Consider the following 12825-nt stretch of genomic DNA (forward strand, 5'->3'; position numbering starts at 1 on the left):
TTTTCCCTTTTTCCTGGTCTCAATATTCCGTGAAGGAAAGCACTCTACGTGTTTCTGGTTGTCGTCTTCGCCATAACAGCGCCGTCTCTCTCTACAAAACTTTCACATTCTGTTGGCGCGGAGAGGGCAGAGGGAAGAAATGGCAGTTGGGGTGCTAGCTTTACAGGGATCTTTCAACGAACACATAGCAGGTATGGTATATCTCTGAATTCGCACCAATGGATTTTCTGTAAAATGAATGGATGGATGAACCAACTGTTTTGCTGAGAATGGATTGTATAATTTGATTGGGCAGCGCTGAGGAGGCTTGGAGTGAAGGGAATAGAAATAAGGAAGGCAGAGCAGCTGCAGAGTGTCTCCTCCCTCATCATCCCTGGCGGTGAAAGCACCACCATGGCTAAGCTCGCCGAGTTTCACAACCTGGTTTATCTCTTTACCCCTTCTACTCATACACAAACTTGTATTTTATATGCCCATATTCATATTGGGTTGATTGGTTGCGTATGCATCTTCCAGGATTTTTTTTTTTATTGTTCATAATTCCATTGGAAAGAATAGTAGCCTTACAGTGTGCAAACTTTAGAATTTTACTTCTCTGTTGTGCTAGAAGGAACAGAGGTAAGAGCTGCTAAAGTGCTAATCCTCTATCCTCTTCATTCTAGAACCAAACCCAGAAAGACTTGATCACAGCCCAAGAAATGGAAGAATGGGGGAATCCATTTTGTGAACATAAATAAAAATGACTATTATAATCCTATATCCGATTCCACTCTTTTTTGGATGCTTTATCATCTAACTGAGAACATGACGTACTGATTTGGTTGCCACAGAGGTTCATTTTCAGTTTTTCCTTTCACTTTCTTTTGAGTTTATGAATGGAGAGGGTGTTGCCAGAAGGTGGAAACTTGAAACTTTGCAAAATTTCCCCCCTATTTTCCCAAAGGGTCATATTTTTGTGTAACATTATTCAACTTTCTTGATTTGCTTATTTTTGACTTTCATGCCTATATGAATATATGTCATGGAATGATTATTCTCGTAGTTTAATTGTTGTTAAAATTGTAGTTTCCTGCATTGCGCGAGTTTGTGAAAATGGGAAAGCCAGTATGGGGGACTTGTGCAGGCCTTATTTTCTTGGCAGATAAAGCAGTTGGTGAGTGATTACTTTAAATATTTCTTGTTGTGCAGAGAATGCCAGTAAACTGTTTATCACTTTGCCCTCCTGAGTCAAATGTTATTGGAAATATATAAGATAATGCACATATTTGTTTCAAGTGAATTTCATACATCCCTTTTTACTATATGCATTGTACTACCTCTGCTTAATTGTTGCTACATTGCTTGCATTTATTTTCATTATTTTGAACTTCTGGGCTTTCTTTTTCCCTTTAGAAAAGACCATTGTAACACATGGTTTGCCAACATGTTGGTAGTAGTATAATCCTAAGACATTTTAATTTTTAAAAAATTCTCAGGATTATAATTGTGTTCAGCTCTTCTGTTGCATGACATATACTAGTTTATTCTTTGTTATCTGCTTGAATTCCCAGAAGTTGGAGATTTGTTTCTTTTTATGGCATGGTTGGTTTTTGTTAAATGTTACATGTTGGAGTCTATCACTCTCCTTCTCAGGGCAGAAAACTGGAGGGCAGGAACTCATTGGTGGCCTCGATTGTACTGTTCATCGAAACTTTTTCGGAAGCCAGGTAACTCAAAAAAACTTTCTTCTACTTTTGAAAGTTATTATAGTTAAGAAGTATTTTTTACTCTATGAGGAATAAATGACTGGTAAATATTATCATATAGTTCACATGTTTTGACTTGGAAGGAACAAGCAAAGGAAGATATAAAGATGTTGAAGATCTCACACTTCTTAAAATTTTAACAGACTATTTCCATGCCCCCAATACCATAGTTTAATTTAAATGTGATGCATATATGTTTTGCCAATTTAATAGAATAGCACAAAAATATTTTAACAAAGAATTCTGCTATGTAAATTTAGTTCACAATGTTGTGGAATATAAATAGGTCAGTTAAAACTTTTGATTTGTACTTGTGTCATAATTGCTCTTCAGCCACTTTGATAGTTTGATTTTATTTTAATGCATTGTGGATGAAACTACACTTGATGGTACCTACACAAGAACTCTTAACCTATTATTTCAACAATACCATTGTCAAATAGATTCAAAGCTTTGAGACCGAGCTCGCTATTCCTGAAGTTGCAGCCAAAGAAGGTGGTCCTCCAACATTCCGTGCTGTTTTTATTCGTGCGCCTGCAATCCTTGAAGTAGGCCCAGATGTTGAGATTCTGGCAGATGTTCCAGCCTCATCTGTGATAACTGTCAGTTCTCATTCTTCTACTGAAGAGCAACTAGTGAGCTCTCTCCATGACTATTGTGCACTTTTCGGTTCACTTGTCATCTTGCCATTTGGTTGAAGATTTGTGAACTGTGTATACATGTTCATGTTATCATCAATTATGACCTTCACCACTCTATTTTAACCAGTGTAGTTAGAAATGGAATATCTTTGCATTGATCTCCAGGTGCACCATTTTTCATTTTTATCCTTTTTTGTTTTCCCACACATGTTCTATGATGCAAGTTAACAAGGGTTCACATTTCCATATTTTATATGCTTTATTTGCTCATAATATTGCATCCAGATGCCAAAACATGACTGCCATCTTGCATAGTAAAAAGAATCTGTTTTGGGGGTGGAGAGATGAGGGTGAGAATATGAAAGTGGATTTTTTAGAGTATTTACAAATTAAACTACTATCTTCTCTTATAGTTCCTTGTTCAGTTTCATTATCAAAGCACAATAAAGCACCTGAACTCATCTCTGCATGGTATTCAGTAGGAACTTAAGGGATTTTATCTGTAGTGCATGAAATGAGGCTTTTAGTTAATCATTGGTGTTTAACTTCAAGGTGCAAGTCCTATGCAATTCTTTCACCATGGTCCATTATCAATTTATCATGATCTAACATGCTATGCATGGAAAGTACCACTTAGGAGCTTAGATTGCTGCACATGATGTTCTTTGATTTCCTTACTTCCTAATACACTCAAGATGTCTGCCACTCTGCCTCCACCAATCGTTAATTGTTTTATATGATTCAGGAATCCGCGGAGTCTGAGCAGAAAGTGATCGTTGCTGTAAAACAAGGGAACATGCTAGCTACTGCTTTTCACCCTGAACTGACCGCTGATACACGGTGGTATGTGTTGCCTTTTCCCTTCTGTTTAGGGGGTTCATCAAAGGGGGATGAGATTCTAAACGTTCTATATAGCAAATTTTTATATTGTTGATCGTACCTAGTACAATCATGTATTGTACTGCATATTATTAATAAGTCATAGACACATAGTTTAAAAAAAATTTAAAAAATGGCGGCCCCCCGCCCATCCCTACGGACCTAAGGGGGGCGAAGCCCGCCCCGCCACAAAGGTGGGCTCTGGCGGGCCTCGCACTGCAAGCTCGCATTGACAGCTCTATTAGTAACGGTTTCTAATATTGGACTAGCATGGTAGAATTTTCTGTACCATATATATTGCCTAACCTGGGGGAGTTTCATTGTTGTGTAGGCATAGTTACTTTTTGAAAATGGTGCCTGAATTTGGAGGAACATCAAGTATCATCACAACAACTGGTGAAGGTTCCAGCTTTTATGAACGACCAAAAATTGATCTTCCTGTTTTTCAATAGAAGCAAAAGAAGAAAAGGAGAATTAATACAATCACATCATATGATGAATGATAAGATAAAATAGGTTGTAAAAATGCTCTTTTCTTTATCTATTTATCATTCAACTCACTTGTTTGCAATCTCGTAATAGTTTTTCTACATTTATTAGTTTTGCAGATGTTCAAATTGTATCTTTTGCAAACTGCTTTATTAGAAATTTTAAATTAAATTCCTAATTCTTATAATGGATACACTCCTAAATCTTGTTTTGTTAGCCCAAATATATTAGAGTTTATAAAGTCTCAAGAAATTCATTACCATCTTTATATTGTGAAGCAATTCACATTGGAAGGTAAATCGTCACTGAAAAACATGCTTCTGATTAAAAAATTCATCAATGTCAAATAAAATGAAACTTTCAACTTTTCAATGCATCTTCTCAAACTATTAAAAAAAAAAAAAAAAACAAACTTTGTAATGCCAATACAATCATCTTGTAGAGTACTCCCAAGAAATTATTCCATTTCTTTGTAAAACAAGTGATTAATCATCAATTTTCATGTTCCTTGAATAGTTGAGACGTTGAGGAATACTCATAAATTTGTTTCAGGCATCGATCTAGTTTTCTCTTTTTGATTCATTTGAAGAAATAAAAGATCCAAGGGAATTCATCTTTTTAGTTGTTAAATCTCTATTTAATTGATCAATGTGGTATTCCAAATCCTTGTTCTAATAGAATCCAAATGATCTCTCTTCAAAAAAAAAAAAAAAAAAAATAGAATCCAAATGATCTTTAGATTGATCAGATGATTCATTCCATTAGCTAGAATTTGTTACTTGAACAAAATCAAACCTTGTGGAATCATATTGAATATTTGATGTTTTCAAAAAAAATATTGAATATTTGATTATTCATTCTGTACCTTACTAAAAAAAAAAAAAGAAAAAATCAGAAAACACCAAATCAAAATTGGCCCTTTTCTTGTAAAATTAAAATTCATTAGCTAAAAATGGTGGTCAAGTAGGTGAAACATAATTCTCATACCAAAATGTCACAAGTTTGATTTTGGCCAACACTTTATCTGTCGAGCTTGCCGTACAAGATTTTTTTAATATAAATTACTTCTCTTGTGCGGATTTACAAATTATTACACGAAAATAAAATTTATCGGTGCACATCCTCATATAGTAATTACAGATTTTCCTCGTCTCACAACGCTTAAGCAAAGTTGAATCCAAAATTAGCAATCGAAATCATGGCGCTTAAACTACCAAAAGCCAGCCACTTACATTTTTATATCATAATCTAAACTATGAAGCAAAGGCAGCATATGAGCAACCCTAAATTGGCTTCTAACGTCATGTATGGTCGGTTTGACACAACTTATTTTAGTACATTATTGAGATATATAGCATGCCAACTTTTCTTCATTCTTTTCCTTCAAGAGTGCACTTTAATGAAGTAAATTGTATTACTTTAGAGAGGTATTATTTTTCATCTTCAATGTTTTAACTTTGTATAAATTAGTAACTTTATTCAAATGGTTTAAATTCGATTCTCTTATGCTTAAACGATTCAATCCTCCCACTTGAGTCATATATCACTATTGTTTCATAAATTTAACTATTGTTTATTATCGATTCTATTAGTTTTTGGGTGATAAGAAAACGCACAACCACTGTAATGGATAAAATTTGACTCGATAAATTCAATTAAGAAAGTGTTGACAAAAATCAAACTCGTATCCTTCAAGTACAAGAATTATACTCTACCCATTCAGCCACGAGTTTCGGCCATATTTACCCTATTAATTGTTTAGGGGAGAAGGAATTCATTCATAAAATGGAATCTCAAAAGTCAAAACTTCAATTGCGAGCCTGATTAAGAAAGTTGACATACTTTACTTCTAGAGAAATTAAAGTTGCCCAGTTGAAGAAATTAAAGTTGGTTTTCAGTAATTGTTTCCACAAAAAATGGAGCTTTCCAGCTGTTGATTTGTACTGCAAGATAAAGTTGCATGACTTTAGCCTATATATATTCCCTTTAAACTCTCATTCTCTTCATGCATTCATCAAACAAAAGAACATAAACATCATTCAAGTGGTAACATACTTGGATGATTGAAATGAAGAAGATGGATATGAAAAGATTGTGCCTTGTATTGGCTCTCTTGCTTCTCTTCTTGCAAGCTAGCATAGCCCAGTCTCAAGGCAAAGGCAATGGCAACAACAATGGGAATGGCAATAATGGCAACAACAACGGGAATGACAACAATGGGAGCGGGAATGGAAATGGCAATAATGGCAACGACAATGGGAATGGCAACAATGGCAACAACAACGGGAATGACAACAATGGGAGTGGGAATGGAAATGGCAATAATGGTAATGGGAATGGCAATGGGAATGATAAGGAGAGCGATAAAGATATTACGCACTACAAAATGTTGTCAAAAGTGCCAAAATCGGGGGAAGAACGGGCCTTCTGCAAAGCGAAGGGAGCTTGTTACTACAAGACACTCACCTGCCCTGCTGAGTGCCCTGAGAGGAAGCCCAAGAAGAACAAGAAGAAGAAGGGGTGCTTTATCAATTGTGGTAGCAAGTGTGAAGCTGTCTGCAAATGTAAATTCTCTCTTTCTCTCTTTCTTTCTTCAATTGTGTTTAAAGGCTATATAACTAATTTAACTGTTAGGATCAAGCGCTTATCACTACGCCAAAAACTCTAGCTCGTAGCGAAAGCACAACTTTATTTTCTTGCAAGTGCTGGACTTGGCCCTTCAGGCCCACCGCCCACCTGCTGAACTGACCCTTCAGGGCCATCTGGTGCTGGACTTGGCCCTTCAAACCCACTGAAGGGCCCACCTGGTGCTGGATTTGGCCCTTCAGGCCCACCTGGTGCTAAGCTTGGCCCTTCAGGTCCACCTAGTGCTGAACTGACCCCTTCAGGGCCATCTGGTGATGGACTTGGCCCTTCAGGCCCACCTGGTGTTGGATTTGGCCCTTCAGAACTACCTGGTGCTGTACTTGGCCCTTCACCGGCCTCGGCCCAACAGCAAGAGTTTAGACAATTCACCAATCTTTTCTTTCCTTTTTGTGATCTATCATTGCAGGGAGAAAGCCAAAGTGCAGTGGCTATGGCTCTCTGTGCTACGACCCGCGCTTCGTGGGGGGCGATGGAGTCATGTTCTACTTCCATGGAGCAAAAGGGGCAGACTTTGCAATAGTCTCAGATGACAACCTCCACATCAATGCCCACTTGATAGGGACAAGACCACAAGGGAGGACTCGCGATTTCACCTGGGTTCAAGCACTTGCTGTCATGTTTGATTCCCACACTCTAGTCCTTGCAGCAAAGAGAGTCTCAAAATGGGATGACAGTGTGGACTCCCTAATGGTGAAGTGGGATGGGGAGACCATAAACGTCCCCACAGACGGGGAAGCCGAGTGGAGAATCAACACAGGAGAAGCAAGATCAGTGGTGGTTGAGAGAACAGATGATGTTAACACAGTTAAACTCACAGTCTCTGGGCTCCTAGAATTGGCTGCTAAGGTTGTCCCCATAGGAGAACAAGAAAACAGGTCTCACAACTACCACATACCTGCAGATAATGCTTTTGCTCACCTCGAAACACAGTTCAACTTCCTCGCCCTCTCCGATTCTGTGGAAGGCGTTCTGGGCAAGACTTACCAGCCAGGATACGAGAGCCCGGTCAAGAGAGGCGTGCCTATGCCTATGATGGGCGGGGAAGACAAATACCAAACCCCATCGCTCTACTCGCCTCTCTGCAAGCATTGCAGGTTCCAAAGACCTTCTGGGATTAGCACAATATAATAATAATCATAATAACATAATGTTTGATCACCAATAAATGTACTAATAAAGATTAAAGAATAAAGAAATTCTTTCTAATTGTCATTAAAAAGCTGGATTTGATGAAGAAGTAATGAATATGCTTTTCTTTATTTGGAGATACTATTTCTAGTTTTCTAGTTTCTACCCCATCATGTACAGACTGCTTCTATAGCTAAATTCTTTGTAACCCCCACACACGGGTCACCAAATGTATCGATCGAGACACCCAGGCTGCAGTTTCTTGATCCAATGCAAGCCTGTGAGAATTCGGGAGTAAAAAGTGAAGATCAATAAGAACAAGATTAAGTGAGGGTAAAATTAAAGTTGGACTTAACGAACCTTCTGTACGATGGAAAGAGCGTTGGAGCTACTGCATTGGCCATGGCTATAGCTTCCACAACTCCCATGAGGAGTGCCAAAGCTCGCAAATTTTATCGAAGAAATGGACTGATTAGGAAGAGGGCACTCGAGGGACATGGTCGGTCCAGATTGCTTTCGGGGGGCACCTTCGTTACCTGTAGTCCACAGGTCTACAGGGCTCGGATGAGACTCTGAAACTCTCGAGCATACACTTGCTATCTCTCGAGTTGCAAACGATATCTGGCTTGGATCTCCGCCCACTTCCTCGAGTAAAACCAGGACGTTTCCACTTGGTTTTAGCCACGAACGAGGCAAATGGTAACTGCAGAAGTTATGCAGCTCGGTTTTAAGAACGAACGATATAGTGATCACAGTAAGTTATAACTAAGTAAAATCCTTACAAGGTCTGGGATGGTTTTCCGCAATTCCTGAGACATTTCTTTTCGTGGTACGGCCCCTTATAGTTACAAGAATCAGTACAAGCTCCATCTGAAGAAATATAAGTTGGCCAATATCGTCCTATGCTTTTACCATTTACCCACGCTTCGCCCTTCCCCATCCCCGTAAAATCTATGGCAAGAGGACTATCTCCATCTGGGGCATCAAAATTTGCCTGAAACAATGTGAAAATTTTACCTTTTAGAATGCTTTCAAACATTCTTATCCCATTTCGATTTTCTAAATGTTATAGGCATTGTTTGAAGAAATAAAATCAGTTGTGACAGTGAAAATGGCACTCCACATATTGAATATGAAAACAAAACAAAACATGACAGTTTAATAACTAACTCCAAACAAACAACCTAAGTATTACCTTGTACCATGTCAATGGTTGGTTTGTTGGTAAACTAGATTCTGATGTCCAGAGCTCGGAAACTCCATTATACAACCCGAATTCTTCACCTTTCAACCCAACCTGCATTTTCGAAAACGATAAGTGGAAAGCAATACACGTATCCATTTAACGTTTTAAACTACGAGATAAGTTTTTTTTTTTTTTACCTGATATGTCCATTGATGCGAGGAAAGATCAGTAGCTGAGCTACCATCGGGACCTTTGAACTGCACGGGACCAGTAACCCCTGCCCCTCGTACATCGTAATGCCCTCCATAATTCTGTAGTCCAACGGTTAAACTTAGGAGATCAATTTTGTTTCTCCCATGTACGAGGTTGACAGGAACATCGATTCCAACTTTAGCACTGCTGCTGCTGCCCTTCCCGCTACCTGGAAAACACTAATACGTTCTTTAATCGATATCACAAATGCTTGGTAGAAAACGTGATTATTACCTGTAAAGTTTCCATTAATAAACGCATGAAGTGCGTGGCCAAGTGATTGCACATGAAGAGTTGCTCGAGATCCACCTTGCAAGAATGGCTCATCGCCTTCGATGTCAATACTGCAAATTAAAGCCTAGCCAGTTATCATCTATCCAAAACAACAGAAGCACCTATAATTTGCGGATATATATGATGTTTTTGAGAACAAAACCAATATACCTTAGAGAATACCACAGATAATCACTCTTGTCAGCTGTAGTGTTTATTTGCTCCAATAACCGAGATACTGAAAATGCATTATTGCTAGAAATCCCGACAGGTTCTCTAAACCAGCTCCAATCAGATAGAGACACTCGAGACTGGCTCACAAATCTCGTGATGGTTTCAACAGAGTTTATCTGTCACCACAAAGTAAAACACTTGAGACTCCGGGCAATCGTCTTTTGATGACTTAATTAATTAACCACATATATGAGAAAATTTGCGGGATTCTTATGAAAGTGGAACCTTTGCAGTATTGAGTGCCACATTCTTGCAGTCGGGTAAGACGCTCACGGACCAAGCAGGTAAGTGATACGAATTGCCATTAAAGCTAACCGTTGCATCAGATTGGGTACCAAAATTCGCTAGAAAGGCAGAACACGACCCTGATCCTGCCTTATACACTGTGGCCTGAAACACGAAACAGTTCATTTTAAGCTACTAATAAGTTATAAGCTCTGTTTGGTAATATTAGTGTACTAATGAGGTATGTGATGCAGAAAGGAGAAAACAATAGCCTCGATGGAAAACAACATTAAAACGTATATATATATATATGTCCCATAATCCTAGACTATAAAAAGGTTCCTCGTGGCTACGAACCTCCAAATTCGAGCCAAGAGAAGTGGTGGTAGGATCGGTTGCAACCATAGCCTCCTCGCAAAGCTTTATAGCCTTATGCAGATCTTTCAAGTGGCCATATTTTGGTTGTCTTAGAAGGCCTGCAGTACACAATAAAATCGTTTCAAACCCTTTTACCAGATGCTAAAGAACAGATTAATTTAACATTATAATAGAAAACCATAATAATATTATATCAAAGATTGAGAAGTATGTATACCATACTCATCTAGCGGAGCATCATAGTCATAGCTTGTTGAGATAAAGGGCCCTCCAGTGGACCGACCAAAGTTAGTTCCTCCATGATACTATATAGCAAAAGATAATTTTATTTCACAGATAAAAATGTTCATAAACTATAAGGTATATACATTTGAAAACACAAAGTACCATATAATAATTTTGGAACGTTCCACCGCGCTGAAAGAATCTAGCCACTGCAAAAGCGAGGTCTTCCACAGGCCTGTAAGGTACCGGACCACCAAATGCAAGAAACCTAATATTCCAAAGAATCAAACCAGTTGAAAAAATAACTTAAAGATATATAATTCATATCTTAAAGGAATGCTTACCATCCACTCCAATTCTCTGTCCACATTTTTGGTTTCTTCGGGGAATTAGGGCTAAAATTATCACAATAAAACCCATTGCAAGTATTTATCTGTCACCATCCAAAGTTTAATCAGTAACTTGCAAATGTTTCAGAACAATGTTGTCAAAATCAAAATTCGATATATACTAAAGCCAGGAAGGAACTCACAATAGGATCTGGAGCATCGGCTTGCTGGCACATAACCCAGGGTACCCCTGTATCTAAAGAAGTAGCCATATCTGCTGCCCACTTGATGTACGATTTAGCACGAGGACCATAACTCGAAGCAACATTACCATACTCATTTTCGATCTGCAGAAAAAGGGCAATAAATAGATCAGATAATCAATTCACATTCCAAAAATCGTTACTTGCTTTGCATAGATCAGAGAAACCAGCACAATTAGATATATAGTACCTGAGACAATATAACCGGACCGCCTTGAGATGCATAGAGTTTTTCTTGCTTCATCATGTCCACAATCTTGGTAACGAATCGCTGCATTTCAGACTGGAACACACAAACTCTCTTGTTAAAACACCAAAACTAGCTTAGCTACTATTGTCTCAAAAACCGAAAGTGAAATGGAAACCTTGAATTGCTGATTGTCGGTTCGAAGTTCAATTCCAGGTATAAAGTGCAACCAGAGAGGAAACCCACTGTTCATTATTAGGTAAAATTCTCAGATTACCCAGAAAAAAGGACTAAAAATTCCAAATTTTATAAAATTCTGCAAAAAAATGTTTACCCATAGTTCCACTCAGCACAAACATAAGGCCCAATTCTGAGATGAACATATAAACCTGCTTCCCCAACCAATTTCACAAACTTGACCAAATCTTTCCTCCCTCCAAAATCATACTGCAGAATTTTGTCACCAGCTCATATATCAGTACTCTTTAACTATCCAATTTTGTGCTTCAAATCTCAACTAGTAAGCTTAATAATAATAAACAGAGAAGCTCAAATCACTAATCTAAATGCAAGATTCCAAATATCTAAAACTAGAAATTTCCCAGAAATGGAAAATAATAACCAACATTCGATCAAATAGAACCTGGTTACGAGATGGTTCATGCAAGTCCCAGAAAACATAAGTCTCGATGACATCTAAACCTCCATCTTTGGATTTTTGTATCAAGTCCGACCACATCTGCATTCCCATTCGTATAAAACAACGTTATTATACATACTATGTAGAGAGAGAGAGAGAGAGAGAGAGAGAGATGGGAATGAATGAATGTACATCGGGAGTGCTGCGAGGGTAGTGAATGGAGCCGGAAAGCAGCAGTCTCCGCTTGCCGTCGATGACCAATGCACGGTGGTCATACGTCACGGTGGCGGCAAACGCCGTCGTCATCGCCGCCAAGCATTGCAGCAGAGCCACCAGTCCCACCACCACTGCACCTTTTCCTCCTCGCATTATCTCAATATCTTTGGTAACTGACAGAACGTTTCCTCGAGTGATCGAATATTTATAATGGCGATTATGCTTGTGTATGAAACTGGGATTTTTCCCCAAAAAAACACAAAAAAGTGAATGGTTTCTTGGAAGCACTGTACTGTTTGTCTTTTAAGGTTAGTTGTTTGCTTCAGCGGATACCTTAACTCTCTTCTAGTGTTTGTGTTAGGCGTTGCTTAACTCCAAGACGCTAAGGTTGTCATTAGTTAGGTTGTGCCGGAGAGTAAGACGCCGCATCTTATCCACACTTCACGTGACGACGTCGCAACAAACTGTATCGTCATCGACGTCATCTTCTTCCTCCTCCTCTGCAACTTCTGTATATTATGCTCACTCTTTGATTACTGTCTGTTACTGCGAAAATGGCGACTGGGACAAATTATTCCATGCGTCCGAATCACATATTAGTAGCTAGATGGGTATTTAAAAGTTTAAAAAAAAAAAACAAAAAAACAAAAAAAAAAATGTAATAAAGCTGCACTGCAAGATCCCTAGGTTTGTCAATCGTTATACTCAATACCATGGTGCACATAGCACTGTGCGTCCCTTGTCTCTCAAAACGATGTCTTTTTGTTAAGTTATGTGGGGAGTCGTGACAGAGTGTATGTGTATTATGTTATATAATTATGTACATTATGTTATACAATTATATACATTCTGGTATATAATTATGTACATTATTTTATACAATTATGTA

The 12825-nt window shown here is 38.3% G+C and overlaps 3 protein-coding genes across 6 annotated transcripts; 2 read left to right on the plus strand and 1 right to left on the minus strand.

Annotated features, from left to right (window-relative positions):
• LOC109193010 (probable pyridoxal 5'-phosphate synthase subunit PDX2) lies at positions 1-3941 on the plus strand. Of its 2 annotated transcripts, none has more exons than XM_019343770.1 (7): positions 1-191; positions 296-423; positions 1066-1153; positions 1633-1706; positions 2189-2380; positions 3132-3229; positions 3597-3941. In XM_019343770.1, exons 1-7 carry the CDS (start codon positions 140-142, stop codon positions 3715-3717), a joined length of 753 nt encoding a protein of 250 aa, XP_019199315.1. In that variant the 5' UTR covers positions 1-139; the 3' UTR covers positions 3718-3941. The 2 variants fall into 2 exon arrangements, with proteins under 2 accessions (XP_019199315.1, XP_019199316.1); XM_019343771.1 differs by having other exon boundaries at positions 2189-2347.
• Positions 3942-5635: 1694 nt separating this feature from the next.
• On the plus strand, positions 5636-7587 carry LOC109193009. The gene is made up of 2 exons (XM_019343769.1): positions 5636-6318; positions 6807-7587. The coding sequence occupies exons 1-2, from the start codon at positions 5814-5816 to the stop codon at positions 7526-7528; spliced, it is 1227 nt and encodes a 408-aa protein (XP_019199314.1). The 5' UTR covers positions 5636-5813; the 3' UTR covers positions 7529-7587.
• Positions 7581-12564, minus strand: LOC109193007 (beta-galactosidase 8-like). 3 transcript variants are annotated; one of them, XM_019343765.1, is made up of 19 exons: positions 12270-12564; positions 11913-12100; positions 11724-11819; positions 11415-11527; positions 11259-11325; positions 11084-11176; positions 10834-10977; positions 10646-10734; positions 10464-10569; positions 10294-10381; positions 10056-10174; positions 9699-9863; positions 9411-9589; positions 9201-9310; positions 8912-9135; positions 8724-8825; positions 8311-8522; positions 7889-8231; positions 7581-7806 (listed from the first exon to the last, which is right to left on the minus strand). In XM_019343765.1, exons 2-19 carry the CDS (start codon positions 12087-12089, stop codon positions 7699-7701), a joined length of 2535 nt encoding a protein of 844 aa, XP_019199310.1. In that variant the 5' UTR covers positions 12090-12100; positions 12270-12564; the 3' UTR covers positions 7581-7698. The 3 variants fall into 3 exon arrangements, with proteins under 3 accessions (XP_019199310.1, XP_019199311.1, XP_019199309.1); XM_019343766.1 differs by lacking the exon at positions 11913-12100; XM_019343764.1 differs by having other exon boundaries at positions 11913-12564.
• Positions 12565-12825: the final 261 nt, after the last annotated feature.

Source organism: Ipomoea nil, unplaced genomic scaffold (genome assembly GCF_001879475.1).
Source record: "Ipomoea nil cultivar Tokyo-kokei standard unplaced genomic scaffold, Asagao_1.1 scaffold1834, whole genome shotgun sequence".
NCBI classification, from domain to species: Eukaryota; Viridiplantae; Streptophyta; class Magnoliopsida; order Solanales; family Convolvulaceae; genus Ipomoea; species Ipomoea nil.